This window comes from Embiotoca jacksoni, unplaced genomic scaffold (assembly GCF_022577435.1).
Source record: "Embiotoca jacksoni isolate LCO1_2020_lvr unplaced genomic scaffold, fEmbJac1.0.p SCAF_12, whole genome shotgun sequence".
Classification (NCBI taxonomy): domain Eukaryota; kingdom Metazoa; phylum Chordata; class Actinopteri; family Embiotocidae; genus Embiotoca; species Embiotoca jacksoni.
In genome coordinates, this window is record NW_027185252.1 from 10,607,700 (window position 1) to 10,624,559 (window position 16,860).

Below are 16,860 nucleotides of genomic sequence, written 5' to 3' on the forward strand. Positions count from 1 at the left end.
AAGTGTCCCTTTTGACGACCGGGCCAAGAACCAAGGACAGTCCTGCACTGTGCCACAAGTTTAGTATGGTTGCTACAGCTGAAATTACAGGTGAGGTGATGGTTCAGGAGTGCAAAAGAAGCAACTACATTTTCTTTTTCTAAACCTCCCACATACTCAAAAAATTTCTTCATTAATCATTTAAAGGTAATTAAATGTCCGGTATAAAAATGAATATAGGAAACGTTAGAGTGAGATACCGTGATAATAAACTCCACTTTACAGGGTTACAGTGGCACGACAGGAAAAGAAAGCCTTTAGATGGCATCTGCATGTAAAATAGCAGTTAATTCATGCAAACTCAAATGATGGTGACGACCATGAGTCATCGTTGGTTGTTTGCCATTTTTATATGATATGAAACCAATGAGTGCAACAACAAAAAGACAGAGACTCACCATTTTTTTTTACACAAATTCAACCTACTAAGCTCATTTTAAACATATTGAATCACTGTAGAGCTCCTCCCAGTAAATATTCATATAATACATGAGTTGTTGTGTACATGTGTCTTCGGAGGCTCCATGTTACTGGTATCCAGACAAAACAAATAGCATGAAATTATACAAGCGAACAGATGCTTGCCCTTCAAACAAGCTGTCAGCAAATTGTTTCACAATCCAGTCCTAGAAGAGAGAAAAGTCAAGTAAAGTTAGGGTTTTGGAGCCGGCCTCAAGTGGCCACACAAGGAACTGCAGTTATTGGCACTCCTGCATTGACTTCATTTTTTTAGCCGTGAAGGTTGCCAGTAAACCAGTCATAAAGATCTTTAGCAACAAGTAGAACGAGGAATTCTGATATGGTACACATGATATGAACACCAGCGAACCCTGGTCTCAACATCATTGGGTCAGTCTGGAATTACATGAGGGGACAGAAGACACTGAGGCAGCATAAATCCACTGGGTTGTAGCAAACTGGAGCAACATAGCCTACATGTCAAGAGCCCTCAAAACCGTGTGTAGTGTAGTTACATGAGCTGGTGGTACTAAAGAATCATCAAACCAAATATTGATTAATTTTGGGTTTAGTGCCTTAATTGATAAAAAAAAAAAAAAAACACACAAAAAAAACCTGTTCATGGCTACTGTACAGTATACATGTATATATTGTACCAAAGAAGAATTTGATAAAAGTCCATTTGTTTTTTTTGTTTTTTTTCAGAACAAACTAGCTGTTCCTCTGTCTGTCTTTAATAAATTGGAAACATAACCATCTTCATCTGACTTTCTCAGTGCGTCTCCATTCTCCAGAAGACATTAGGTTCAAGTTCACCTTTGGTAATGTCAGAGACTGTTGCACTGTTCCAGGTCAGCAATGATCCCATTGTTGTCAGGACTGTCACTCCACTAATCAATCAAACCTGCCTGCCTGCGAGTTTGTGAGTTTCTGTCTACGTCTGTGTTCGATTAGTATACTTCATTAACTCTTATGAAATTCTGGTGCCAGACCACGGTGCCTGGAGAAAAGCACTTATGGAACGTCAGGTTGCTGTGTAAGTAATCGGTTTACCAGTGCCAGAGGAAGATAGCGAGGGGAGAATAGGATTTTTCAAGCCCCACAGTCAATAAGCAAACACCCAGAGCAAGCAGTGTGCTATGGGGATGATTAAAGCAAATGGATTTTTTAAAGCACAAATATATGTTGTTAGACTTCTAAAGTCAGCATCTTTAGAATGTACAAGTGTGTCGCTTGGCGTGGCTGTCAGAACGAACAGGTTGGTTCAACAGTCGAGTCAGGACAAGGCTTCGTGAAGCCAAACACAAAATTCACTGCTCAGCATTTCAACATTCTCAATAACCTTCTCTCACACAATTGTAATACCTTGAGCTGTACCGTAGCCTCCAAATGCAATTGGTTTTGTTTCCTTCTACCTTGTCACGGTGTGCATACTTAGCTGGTTGACAATTCAGCTGACTTCAGCATCTCTCCTGGGAGAAATAAAGACCAAGCTGTCAGTAAGTGTCCCCTTTGACAACCTGGCTCCAGGCTGACAGAGGAGTAATGATGAGGGCAGCCATTTTGGGGCCAGAGCCAGGGCAGCTCAGGCCTGATAAGGAGCTAATGATGCTGGTTTGACAACTTCTGCTCTCATACCATACAACGTAACAAGCAGATTCAATAGTATCACATCTACTTGTGTCATTTACTATAAATTTGTTTGAAATGTCTACAGAAACAGCAGCAGGAAGTATCAAGGAAAACTATTAGACAGATGTGAGGTTCTGTTTTTATAGTAGAGAATACAGTCAGTCCTGTTTTTACAGGATTTCAAGGATTGACTCATCCAGTATGGTTTCCTCTAATAAGTCATATATAGTGTGATTGTAAAAGGCTTTGGTAACTTTAAGATCTCTTCCTGGCTGGTGACTTAATCTTCAATATTTGCCTCGAATCTGAAAAGAGCTTCTTTTTTTTTTCCCCCCAATGACCCTTTAAGACATTGCTTCAGAGTGAGAATTATACAATCACAACTGTGCTTCAGTGTCTTACAGTCTTATAATCCTTACAGTATGCCGATTGTAATGTCTGCAGGCTGTACATGATGATACATCTAATCTATTACACCAGCCTATTTGGCGCATGACAGCTTTTATAGTCAGGGGTCACCAACAAAGTATTATTGAGCAAAACAGCCAGTATTGTCCCACTGTTCATAAGTGAGCATTCAAAGACACCTGACGTAATCTACTTAGAAACTCTGAAGACAAAAAGTGCATGAAGCAGGCTTGATAGCTACTTAGATTAACCTACTTACGACGTTAGCTTGCATGATGCATGCGAGCAAAGACTTGGGGATGCAAGCCACTAAAATGATGGGCATGACGCAAACAACAGACGTCAAGGTTACGAAATTATTTGTTCCAGTTCAGGGCCATCTGAAATCGTGTTACATGATTCGTCCAGCTGGGAATATTGTAAATATATCATAATATTTACACTCAGGTAAATAGGATATATAAATGTATCAACCCCCGTAAACTGTCGTTTTCACCTTTTCTTGGGACCCAACTAAGCACCTCAGAAATTTGAAACTTGCTTTTCTTCCATATCTACAGTCCAGCTTATACTCAGGGCGGTTTAAACGGCATGGCATGAAAACAGCATCTTCGCCACTGACCAGACAGCAGACGATATTCTCCATTAAAACTTGGCTTGATTGAGCGATCAGTTAGACACTGTGAGCACTAGGAGACATTGAGTTTATTCTGACTGGTAGGCTAACGGACAAATATTGACCAGGCTTTGCCCACTGTGCCTCCTCCGCTGACTGTGCATGTGCATATGTGTGTATATATGTGCTCTCTTTTGTGATTGTGTATTTGTGTGTGTGTGTGTGTGTGTGTGTGTGTGTGTGTGTGTGTGTGTGTGTGTGTGCGCGCCTGTGTGTTATTGACTAGCACTTGTCCAAAGTTCTGTCAGAACTAATTGATTGATCGTAAGACCAGCTGCAGTGTTCTCCTACACTGCCATCCCTCAGGCCAAAGCCCTGTGTGTGTATGCGTTTATGCCTGTATGTGTGGTATGTGAGCATATGAGCATTTGCTTTGGACAAGAGCAAACCTCCGGTTTCCTCTAATCACCTCCACCTCCTCTCCTTATCACTCTCTGCTGTGCTGTCAATCACAGCAAAGTAGTAACTCAAGAACCTTCAACGAACAGAGTAAATGCCCTCAGTAGGCTATTTATTAGTAGGCTACAACTAAATTGCTGTTGCCCATTGTCTCCTTGTTTGTGCTGTCTCTGGTTTTCACACACACAGATGATCACCAGATGATGATACACATCATCCTCTATCAAGCTCAATTTTCACACATGCACCGTTTCAATGAGCACCATTGTATGAAGGAAAGAAAGCAGAAAACACCCACAGACTCATCCGAGACATCCTTTTCCCCCAAAAACACTCGATGGCAGTTACACGTAACCTTCAGACATCCTCTGTGTGTACGACCTCTCACACACACACACACACACACACACACACACACACACACACACACACACGCACACACACACACACACACACACACACACACACACACACACACACACAATTGAACCCACATCTTTAATCTGAGACGTGCAGGATGATAACCTCTGACAATAGAGGACTCTCTGTTGTACACACATACACAGAATGAGTCAAAGGGTCTAACAAAAGGGTAACAGCATTGCAACCTACATAGTGATACACTGTGTTGTATTGTGCGGTTATCTGCTGGTCCCTCCTCCTACCCATACAGATGAGTTGGTCTGAGCTAATGGACAGAAAATCCTCCTCTAATGCAGATCAGATGTTGTGAGTGACAGTAGAGCGAAGCGAGAGAGAGAGGCACACAGTGAATGACACGGGGCTCTGTCACACTCAAAGACACTTTCTGTCAGTCAATCAATCAGGGGTTTGTTTATGAACATCTCTGACACGGTAGCAGCGTCCGACTGATGTTGAAAAGAAAAAAAATCTTTGACTTCTCGTATGTTCACTGAATCTAACAGCTATTGAATTTTCACTCCCTGCTGCCCCTTAATTCCTTCATCCTCAGTCTGAGACGTACATTGACTTTTCCCATCCAAATTCCCCTCCTCTCTCCTATCTTCTTATCTCCTGTTGCTTTGTTCTCCGTCCTCTCGCCTCTTTTCCTCTCCTCCTTCCCCTGCAGGCATTTGTAAGTGAGTGTGTTTACAGAGAAGGGGGGGAGAAGAGGAGAAGAGGTTGGGGCACCGAGGGAGAGGTGAGCAGGGCTTATTTTAATTAACGATCGCCAGGCCCTCCTAAGATTCGGTCAAAGATTAAAACTCGTTAGGATTGATTCTGGCTTCCAGCCCTATTAAGCTACGGTCCTGCATTGTGGCAGAGGGGGGAGGTAGAATAAGGGTCAGCCAGGGTGTTTGGTTTGAGGATGGACAATCGGAAAGCTAAGAGGTGACACAGACGAACATGGGAGAGCAGCAGAAAGTGAGACCCTGAAGACACTCTATTTAAGACAGAAATACATGTGATATGATTATATTTGAGTGTGATTTTTGAGTGGGCGAGGTGAACTGTCGGTCAAATTGTTTAGAAATATAATGGGGACATTTGGATGAATAGAGAGATTGATGGATGAGCAGTTATACCAGTTTTTTCATGCCAACTTAAAAATGTCCACTTCACCAAAAGAGGCATAAATTTAAATGTCTAAAAGATCTCTAAGGTGGGCCGCAACCTTAATATTGCACGACAAAAGTGATGAATAGCAGTTGTGCACTATAAATATATGATTGTCAGGAAGCACTTTTATAATGGGGCAACGAACAGACAATGGCCTACACACTACCACAGAGGATCCCGAGGATTTGCCTGGCGAAGGCAATACTGTCTGCAACCTAAGTCGTCTTCTTGCACTTTGCCTCTGTCCTTCCTTTTCCACTTTCCTTCCCATCTCTGAGTATCCCATCTTCCTTCCCTTCCCTCAGTGATGTAACCAATGTGACAGATAAGCCTAAGTGAACCACTCTAGGCATCCCTCCATGCAGGGATCTGGTCATTTCACATGAGCAATTCTGGCACTTGCCTGGCTAAGGATTCAAGATAGGATCCCTGATGGGGATACATGTGTCACACATGTCCCGGCACATCAGATGACACATTAAATCAAAGTTTTTAATTAGTGCCACTGGACATTATGATTCTAGCTACTGTAAAAACCTGCCATGCAGAGAAGTTGACTCTCGGCTACACTCTCTCTGACAAAGTCAATTATGAGGGCAATCTATATCTTGGTTTCAGTACGGTGGTCTGGCAGTTGGAAATTGTGATTTTCACCATGGAGGTTGTGCCCCAAATAAAAAAGATGGGGTAACCTATGCGTCATGTGGCTTACAGACCAGCTAATAAACTTCACCTCAAAACCTTTATCCCTTCACAGGACTGTTTTTCTTGATCCAACTGAAGTGTATCCTGACTTAAAGCCTGGCACAGCTCTTAATGCCAGTTCTGTTAACATCACACATGATGCTGCGAGTGTGTGAGAAGAAAACTGTCCACATTAATCAAAGGCTAAACATACTGTAATTTCTACAGGTAAGCTAAGAGCAGAGATGCTGCACGTCAACCTAATAGTTATAATAGTTTGCATTTGTATGTGATTGTGCGTGTGCATCTGTTAAATTGTGCTGACTGTTTAATAACAGGCTATCTGCTTACTCCGCCAAAAACTAATATATGGAGAGATGGACATCTTTGTCAAACCTGTCACCTACAAACTGTACATTCTCTGAAGACAAATGTACACGGACCCCCGCACACAGAAGAGACTGTTTGTACACAGTATTACTTTCTATCTGAGGCTGTCTTTCGCGCGTGCACACATTTACAAATAAAGTTGACCTGCTTGTCATCTCCAGGTCTTCAGACAGATTTATGAGCGGCATTCAGTCAAATTCCCACATGCTCGTCTCAAAAATTTCATAATCAAATAATCTGTTACTAGTTTCTTTATTTTTTTGTCCGTAAATGTCAGAAAACTAGAAAAAGTCGATTTTAAGGTGAAAATGTCAATTTTCAGAGCACAAAGTAACTCATAAAAGTGTTGTTGTTTTTTTTAATCCAGCCAACAGTCTAAAGCACAAATATATGACATTTACAATCACAGAACACTACGGAAACCACCAAATATTAATGTTTGTGAAAATGGAAGCACCTTATTTTTGCTTATACACATGACTTAAATGAACAATTAATTGTCAAAAATACTGTGATGGACTAATAATAATTTTTCCTTATAATAGAGGGCAAATTTGAGAGAACATTTATAGTTAAACTATTGACCACTGATAAAATGACGAAATACAAGTCTGGCCAGAAGGATTGAACAGATAATCTGAGCATGAAAAAAAAAAATCAAGAACAAACATTTGAATGTGAGGTTAGAGCAGCATATATTTACAAGATGATATATAACACCACTGTCTTTCTCACCAATGCATCCAATGACACACCCACTTAGTTTCAGATCAAAATGAGGGATGATTGGCAAACTGCCTGCCGACCACTACTGATTTAGTCTTTTGATAATATTCAGGATTCGGAGAGAGGAAAAAGAAGCATGACGAGGTTGAGATAATAGCTGCATATGCATATGTTGAGACTCTGTGTGTGTGTGTGTGTGTGTGTGTGTGTGTGTGTGTGTGTGTGTGTGTGTGTGTGTGTGTGTGTGTGTGTGTGTGTGTGTGTGTGTGTGCGCGCGTGTGTATGTGTAGGTGATATGATTCCTCTTGAGTGTGGCTTGTGAGGTGGAAGAGGAGATTACTGCACCACACTTCTATAATTACCTCTCATCTCTCAGCCGGTGCTCTTAAACACAACAGGGAATGCCAGGCTACCACACACTCTAACACACACACACACACACTCTAACACACACACATACACACACACACACTCACACACACTCTCACACACAAACACAGTGGGACAAACTTCAGCACAATGTAGCAGGCTGAGAGGGAGTTATTTCCAGAGGGTTACATTTCTCTCAAATTGTGATTGGAGAACACCCACACTCCTTTAAGCAACACAGGTCAGCTTTGCTTCCAGCATGCACACGCACACCTTCTCATCTTGCTCACTCACAAGTTGCTGGTAAGTAAAAAGAATGACTCACCTGTAGCCATTCTTCCCACACACACACAAAACAAACACCTAAGAACCCTAACCCTCACAAGTCATGCGCTCACACCACGCTGTACAATTTTTCTGTTTAGTCGAGATAATGCAGAAAATCACTTGTCACCTGTTCACTCTGTCTCTCACACACAAACACACACAGTACACATTGGGCCACTTGCTGCTACCCGTAATAACCATGCAACCTATCAAGGCTAAGTATGTTTTAGAGTTGACAGCATCTCACAAAGATGAATTAAACCATGCAATTCTCAGCTTTGAAAAAGTAATTAATGACTATGCCAGAAGTAAATTGCTTCAGCACAGTGAATGACTGCTCTGTCTCTCCCCCCTTCACTCCACTATTAAAAAAGCAATGACTTCTTGTGGACAGTCAGACACGTGGGACCATTTCAACGAGCTGGGCTGAAAAGAGGGAAGGAGAAAATCTAAAAAGAGGAAAATGATGATTCTTCTAAAGAGTTTAGACTTACATCATCTCCTCCACTGTCACATGTATTTAACATTTATGACATTTCTCATAATGTGTATCGCACACTAATCTGCAGAGGAGCCAGAGGTCAACTTGCAAGGCACCAGGGGAAAAACAAACACAGTGAAGCTGATGGATGGTTCATTATTTAGAACTCTTACCACTGGGTTGTAGAAAATGCGAATCTGCTGCTTCTTAACTCACCCACACATACATTCCCACACACATGCTTTGATAGGCACACAATATCCACCTATTAACCCAGCAGACGGTACCCACACACTAGCTGTCTGTAGCAGACGCATGAACATTAGGACACCTTGCAATCTTTTCTTAATTTAGGATGCATTCAAATTGGACCTGCTTATAGCTGCGAATGTGTGGACTGTAGTGCAAATGAGATTATAGTGTCCCCCGTCCGGCCCAAGGCATACAACTGTCTGGACCTCCCTTTCACAGGCCTGAGAAGTGTTCAGGCACAAAAGAAAGCATTTTATTTAAGCAACTGGCACTTAACAGGCAAACGGTCCCCACCAGGAGTGCTGTGAGCTCTAATGTGACAATTGAAGGCTGTGGTGAGGAGAAAACACCTCAGGAGAGGGCTCAGCTGACACAGGTACATAGACAGAGCATAGGTATGTGCAGGCATGCTCACTGACGCTCAACGCACCGGTTCATTATTTCGCTATGAAATAATGAGTAAAGTCTCATCGGTGCTGATCGAGTGGAGGTACTGTTGTCAGCTCGCTCAACCAAAATACACACACAGCGAGACTGAGACCACAGTAGTTTCACTTCACAGTAGCTGACATTACTGGACCAAGTAGTTTTATTGGAACCACGGAGCTGACACCGACCAAATTACGCACACATTTAGTCCATCTGAAAATCAACATGGCATTAAGTAACGCTCGGATGTTTGCTGCACTTTCAAATACCATCATCCTTTTTTTTTTTTTAACTATTGACCAAGACTTCAGGAGATAAAGCACACGGATATGCGAGAGATTTTGTGTAAAGTGACAACACGCCAAAGCAGAGAAACGTGGCCAAACTCCACAATTTGGGCATCGGATCAGTCAGACAAGTGTTCTCTGCCCGCAGCGCTCCTCACAACAAGTAAGGACAGCGACTATAAGGTGGTCTCCCGTTGCTGAGCCAAGCCAGCAAATATCACACTGTTGTCTCAAAATTCTTGACAGAAAACAAACCATCATTCACCAACACTACGCACCACATTACGCAACCACCGGCATGCAACACTAACATTATAAGATTCAATATGTTTTTTTTTTTTTTTTTAAATCAAATATTATTCATAAACTTGGCGCCCTTTTCTCTAAGAAGAAAACGAACTATAAACTACTTTAGGCGTGGACTCAACTGAATAAAACAGAGAAACAGTGTTACCATGGGAGCCGAATATACGACAAAAAAATGATATAAGCGGGGGTGCACTAAATACGTAAAATGTAAAACCATTTAGGCTATATCTTTTAGTTTTATATTGAGATGAATGGCCGACAGGTTGTGACATTTCTAACCCACCTGAAGTTAGGTGGAGCAGGCTCTTTACAGGTTATCGGCTTAACATATTGAATCTTTTATTCCTACAGGCAATCATTCAACATCCACCGGTGTTCCAGACGCCGGTTCACTCACCCGTCAGCTGGTCATAGGATCCGTCCAGCTCTCTGGAGTCCGACAAGCTTTGGTCACGGTTTTTCGCCTTCATATTCCTCGTGTGCGCCGGAATGTGGAACTGTGGCAAACAGCTGATATGTTGGCGATTCTTGGGAAAACAATTGTGGTTTGTTTTGTCTCCTTCACGTAGGATGGCTACAAGTAGTATACTATCGTTACCAAGTCATATTTCATTTGCCATGAAGAGGGGGGGGAAAAAGGAGAGCCCTGTGTGTATGGTTAGTTCCCGTATCTGTTTTCTGCGTGCGCTCTCGGCATGCAGGAGCTGAGTGAACCAAGCGCGCTTCTGGTGGGCACTCTCACATGGGCTGGCACGCGCGCACGCTCACACTTAAATATGCACACGCACACACATAGAAAAAGAGAAGTATAAATGCAGAAAGATTAGGTTTGGTTAGTTTTTAGAAAATCTTAATGCATGTACAAGTGGACCAAATATGAATATGACAGTGTTGAGAATCCCATTTTCCCCCAGTGGAATAAAACTCTATATCTGGCTTCATTCATCCCACTCTGTGAGTTGGTCCTCTGCCTGCCTCTCTGCCATTAATATCACCATCCTCTCCTAATGTTCTCCACTGAGTCAGAGCCATGTCGGATGTGTATAGAGACATCAGCAGGAGCAACAAGGAGCACACTGCTGCTGCCAGGCAGAGGTTCTGACTATATCTGATCTATAAATACTCACTGGCTCTGGGAAGCCTCGTGTCTATCCCTTTTCTTCCTCTCCTCTCTCCATTTTCAGTGTCTTTGCCTCATTTCACCTCTCCGTCTCACTTAGGCCGTGACATTTGGTCACAATCTGTCAAACAATCTGTCTTTGATGCCATAGTTGATCACATTACATCAGGGTTTGTATTAACGCTCTCCATCCCTCCATCTATCCATTCATTTATCTCACGCATGGACAGTTTTAATATTTTGTCAGTGTGCTGCTGTGGGGGGAAGTTATTTAGATGGTCATGTCCAAAATAAAAGTAAATCGTAGAGTGCTGGGTGCTATAGATTTCTTTCACTGCTCTGTTCAGTCATCCATCGAGCTCTCACAGGAATCAACTGACATTTGAATCAGACACGTGTCACTAAATGGTTGGCAGTGAGACCTTGGTTTCATTTGGGCAGCCTTAAGTGTCATGTCTGTGACTCGAATCCAAATTCAAATATGGATTTGTGGTCTTGTGTTGTGTTTGCATTTCATCCTGGCGAACCAAATCAAACTCCCTAAAGATTCATCCTAGATGACAGTTGCTGAAATTGCAAACATCAAAGGGATTTCTTTTAATTTTTCAACCCTTTTTTCCCCATCATTTTGGGTCTAGAGTAAAGCAGACAACAATTTAGAAATTATTCCAGTATTTGTGCAAGCGCGCTTTAACCAGGAGCCACCAAACGTGCTGTAATGTAATACTTTGGGGAAATTGCACCCCAACAATGTACGTCCAATGTAGGCACTTGTTTGTCCACTGACAGACTCAGATTCTTCATTGTGGAAAGGATCCCGAACTCAAAACAGAAGTCTTGTTCTGAATTCTTCCAAAAGGTGCCCTGTTTCAAGAAGACAACAGTGGAAACATGAGTGGGAGTTGGAGAGAGCAGTGCCAGATCGTTTGTTCTGCTGAAATCGTAGTTTAGTATTATCTTAAATATAAAAAATATACAACAACAACAAAAACAATGGTTCATTTTAAGGCCTTTCTGAATTGTGACAACAACATTTTCTACAACACAGTTTTTATTGACTAAGTTTGATGGATAGGGACATGCTGAAGTTGTGGCCAACTATGTTACAAAAGGTTGCAAACACTGCTTTTCATACACTTCAGCTTAAAAGTCTTTACACACTGGAGGAAGTTTTAATTTTAATTTTTCTTTGGTATTTTTTGTTTTGTTTTGTTTTTTGTAATAGGTACTTTTGCACAAAACATAATATATTACACGTTGACTTACTTTTTTTCAGACAGAGGTAAATTTTTCTGAACTTGTTAGTAAAGTGCAGCGGACAAAGAAGAGAAGAAATACTACACCAAAGCACTTTTTCCTCAAATAAAATGCCGGTCCAAGAGTGGAGACCTGCTGCACACAGAGTGGAGATAATACTATTAGCTAAAATCATGAGTCAGTTGGTATTTTGCACATACTACCAGCTCATTGAGTGATTGTTTCTGCCATTATCCTGCTGTGCTTTCGTGTGTGCTGGTGCCAGGTCAACACAATAACATGTTGTCAGATGGTTATGGTAAGAATCAGAGTCTGTCAGTGGCAAAAACAAGCACATTTTAGTGAACGTGCACAGGTTTGAAAGGATTCCACTGCAGGCTGTTTTGCAGTTGCCAGCTGAAGCGCTCTCACTCAATACTAGACTGATATAAAAAAAATAAAAAAATACAATACAAATGATTTTGGCCGTGTTACATCAGGCTAACTCTGTTTGGCCAGATCTCCACACTATGCCATCACAAAACAAGAAACCTTAACATTGCTTCCTTTGGCTCTGCTTATTTGATCAAACTTTGAGAGCAGCAGGCAGACCAACATATTTTTTTACTGTACACGGTGCTCTGGCTATTCATTACCATAGAGACGGTTGGTTTCTCTGCAATCATTTACAATTTCAGTGTAAAGTGTGAGTCAAAGACACCAAACCCTTTGGAAAAGAGGTGAGTTAAGGTCATGAAGAGTTAGATGTTCCCCCGGTAAGCTTCATTTGAACCTTGCATGCTGCCAATGAACAGAGGGAGGCTCACAATCACCACAAGGCCTGCTTTTTCTGTCATTTAATACCAACAAAATATTTCATAGATACGGACGATTGGATAGTGATTGGATTTCTGTGTGTGGTAAATGAAAGGAGACAAGGAGAGGTGGATTCTAAATGAAGGCAAGGAAGAGTGGGCAAGAACGAAGGATAGGGGAAGTGGGGAGATCGATTCATGGTGAGTTAGAGGGGATTTAGTGATTCAGAGTTAAAATAAAGAAAACCTGCAAGTCGCTGATGAGGACGCTCTGGGACTGCAGGGTCAGACTTGGGGTTGGGACCTCCAGACTAACCTAGATGTGGATGGGCACTCATCATAACTGTGCAGTGACCCAGAGACAACCAAGTTGTATCCCAGAACAGAAAAGCAGAAAACGGGCATGATGCCAGCTGGGTAGCAAGGTCTGCTGCTGCTTTACTAGCATGGATTTGCTTACATCTATAATTCAAACTCTAGCAAAAATTAAGGACAAGATAAGAGTCTTTTCATACTTCTGAATAAAGATTATTTGCTGCAATTGACCGCCTCTATCAACTATAAAGAGACATTGTTGGATAATTGTTAGATTTTGTTGAAGATCTATAATCTCCCATAAAATCTTTGTATTTTCATTGATTTGAGTATTTGAGTCTATTCAACAGTATGTCATCACAAATCAAACCTCTCAAATACGTCTACCTGTGCTGACATTTACCATAAGCTTCTCATAGCTCAATGTCAGTGTGTATGTGAATGTAGCAGCACATTGCAAGGTAGAAAATTCAAATCAAGCCTGAAGCAGTTGTGTAATCCAAGGCTACCCGTAAACCTCCAGCACCTTGTAACCAGATTATTCACTCCTTCTCAAAAGTTCTAACAGGTGGTGTAGTTGGTGTCTGCAAGTAATTGATAAAAACTCAGAGTTGGGAAAGCAGGAGAGAAGAAAGGAAAGGAAACTATTGAGATGCACCCGCTGGCTCTCACTGCAACCACAAGGTCAGTCTCCTGTCCTTGGTAACTCTCTCATGAGCCAAACTGCTACATGAATATTAACAGCACAAAACTCCGGGATCCCCAAACAAAGGTGTGTGTGTGTGTGTGTGTGTGTGTGTGTGTGTGTGTGTGTGTGTGTGTGTGTGTGTGTGTGTGTGTGTGTGTGTGTGTGTGTGTGTGTGCGTGTGTGCGTGTGTGCGTGCGTGTGTGTGTTCAAATCACAGCTACAGTGATGCCAACTGGAATCAAATCAGTACGTCACATACTCCACTATGACAGCAAAGCAATGCTGAACTTGTCAATCTAAAGCTAACTTTAGTTTTTAGTTTCTGCAGGGTCATGGGAGAGAAGAGTAAAGATTCTTTGCCAGAACAATTTTGCACCTCAGCAAAAAAAAGCTGGAATAAGAAGGATTAACTTCGCAATAGCTGTCAGTGAGCCTTGAGCCTCCAAACATAGAGAGAAAACCCTCCTTGTTAAGCAGCATTAAATAGCACTTCAAACGTCTAAATGACACATCCTTTCATCATTCACTGCAGACAACGACTTCCAGCAGAGCGGTCAGGTTGCCCACAGCCGATACTGGCTGAAGGACTGATTGATGATGTCCAATGAGACTCCGACACACACACACAAATATAGACCTACATAGACATATACATTTATACACACATGTGCATACTTCTAGTTATATAAAAATCAATACTACTACTCACAGTGGAAAGATTTATTTCTAATGATTTGGAGATCTTTTTAAATTCCTTGCCAGACTCATAAGCACACAAACTTTTCTTTAAAGGCTTTAGAGAGCTCTTCAGAACTTGGCATGTTGACAGTACAAACCTCATCAACAAAGACAACACCAGACTTTGAAAGTCAAAGGTTTGAATTCAACAGATTCCACTGTAACTCGCTATTGGCACCTAATCCAGACACCATGATTAAAATTTTATGGATTTGAAGGTGCGATAAATGTTGGGGTGTACTTACTTTTTCCATGGGACTGATCTACAGATTTGCCAAGAAATTGTCTACTGATCATGTCACTTTTATCAGTAAGCACTGTTTCTAAGAGAATCAAATACCTGCTTGTCTAAATATGTTTAAAAAAAAAAAAGACAACACTTTCCATGAGATGCACTTGTTTTTTTCTTATGACTAAAAGAAAAGTAATAAAAATGTACATGCCATCATTAGATCAGAAAACATTAGAGACATAAACTTAATTATTTGCATTAACAGTTCTAATAACCAAAGCAGCAGTCAAGCCCCATACTACATACTATCATCTGAACTTTACAAGAATTACAGTTTCTCTCTGACTCATCCCTCCTCATTCCTTTTAGCATTCTTTTTTCTTTTTCTTAACCTACTACTAACAGTTCATTCGGTTCTCATTGAACCTGCTGTAAATCTAATCCAAACTGACTGCCCGCCTGTCTGCCGCGCTCTGATCCTCTTTTCTCTCTGTATCTCCGTCTTTGTGAAACCTCCATCCTCCCCTCTAAGCCACAGATATGCAATCCCGCCCTTCAGGAAAAGACGAGCATGTGACCTACAGATAGCATGCGCAGATTCCCTCTCCACGTGTGTCAGATGTTTCTCCCTGTAAAGACACTTGACTGTAATTGTTTATATTGTGTTCCCCGATGCAGTCTCAGGGAAAGAAGGATAACATGACCCCCAACCCCTTAGGTCCGTTTGCTGTCTCAGCGAGCATTTAAAATCCGTGATAGCTTTTGACAGATGTCAGCTGGGCTGCTGCTACCAACGTCACCCTTTGCCTGAGGGATGACACCCTCTGAGAGTGAGAGGGGGACAAACGCAAGCAGTCATGCTATAACTTGCCTGTCATCTGGGTAGTGAGTTTGAGACAGCGTGGGTGTCCGAGAATTTATAACCTCTTTTCTCTTTTCTTTTTGTTCATTATAATGTACACAGCTTGTGCTTTGTCTAACACACTATGGAGAGAGCAGCTGAATGATGTTGCATCTCTTTATGTTTATTGGCCTGGATGACAGAAAACCAGGCAGAAAAGAAACCTGTATGAATTAGTCATGAGTGTAAAGTGCATGCTGTTTCTCCCTCTAACTCCCTTCACTCATTTTTATTTGCTGTTACTCTGGCGGGGTGTTTTTTTGCTTCTTTTTGCAACCTTATTCCTGCCGTGTGTCCTTGTCGAGTCCGTCCCAGACGTGTCCTCTCCGTCCAGACAGTGAAGTCATTTGTGTGGAAAGGTAGACAAACAGACTCACACAGCCACACTCATTCAAACTGGAGCGTACTATCCAGAGGTGCCCTCTATGATTGGTTTACCAACAGACTATTGGTGTTTACCCAGATCATCCATCTCCTGTGTGCTATATTCCTCATTCAAAGACTCAAAGTCGTTGCCGTGGGCTGTCATTTTATAAGGCTCTTTATGTCTGGCAGTAAGTTTATGAAAGGCTCACTGACATAAAACTGACTGTTGGTATGCTATTGCCTCTTCATCATACACTTTAACCCTGTCTTGTCAAAAATCAGGTTGAAGGTTTTTTAAAAATAAGATATATTTTGGAGGAAACCTAAATGCTGCCTGGATTGCATTTTCTGGTAGTGTTCAGGAAATGTCACATTTCGTTACAAAGCTCAGGATATTGACACCAGAGATCGGGCTTTGTATGCAAGTGTGATTTTTGAAACACAAGTTAATGTTATGGAAGGACTGCCTTTTGACAGTGTGTCTTTTCGTCTTTTCTGATGGCATTTTTTGGAATCTTCAATGAGGAGGAATAATCTTTTCCTAGCATTTACGGTTCTGTAATTTGTCTTAACATAACTATGAAAGCATTAGTAGTGCTTTATTTGCCACGAGTGCATATTATAGGAAAAACAAATTAAAAGTGTAATTAAAAAGTCTTCTTTGCAAAAAAAAACCAAAAAAAATGACATGCATTAGGTTTCTTCCAAAAGGTATTCGCTGACAGGGTGGCCTACAGGGACCAGGGGTTAGGGTGCTGACTACAAACCACGACGTTCCTGAGTCCCATGCAGTGTGGCTGGGGTCTTTATTGCATGTCAGTCCCCATCTTCTTCATCGGTTTCCTGTCATCTCTCTTCTATGTTTCTTTATAAATGGCAACGTATGCCCCAGAAATACCAAAAAAAAAGGATCCAAACTATTTGCTGAAGCAAATAAGTAAAACAAAATTACACAACAGTAACTACTTCTACCCGTTTTTCCTCCCTCTATTTCTCTTATT

The 16,860-nt window shown here is 41.6% G+C and overlaps 1 protein-coding gene across 2 annotated transcripts in view; it reads right to left on the reverse strand.

Moving 5' to 3' along the window:
• Positions 1-10,135, reverse strand: part of LOC138195375 (A-type potassium channel modulatory protein KCNIP2) — a 91,716-nt gene extending 81,581 nt beyond the window's left edge. For both annotated transcript variants that reach the window (XM_069144718.1, XM_069144716.1), the window contains exon 1: positions 9,846-10,135. In XM_069144718.1, coding sequence (XP_069000819.1) covers positions 9,846-9,918 — 73 coding nt within the window. In that variant the 5' untranslated portion in view covers positions 9,919-10,135. The remainder of the gene's footprint in view (positions 1-9,845) is intronic.
• Positions 10,136-16,860: the final 6,725 nt, after the last annotated feature.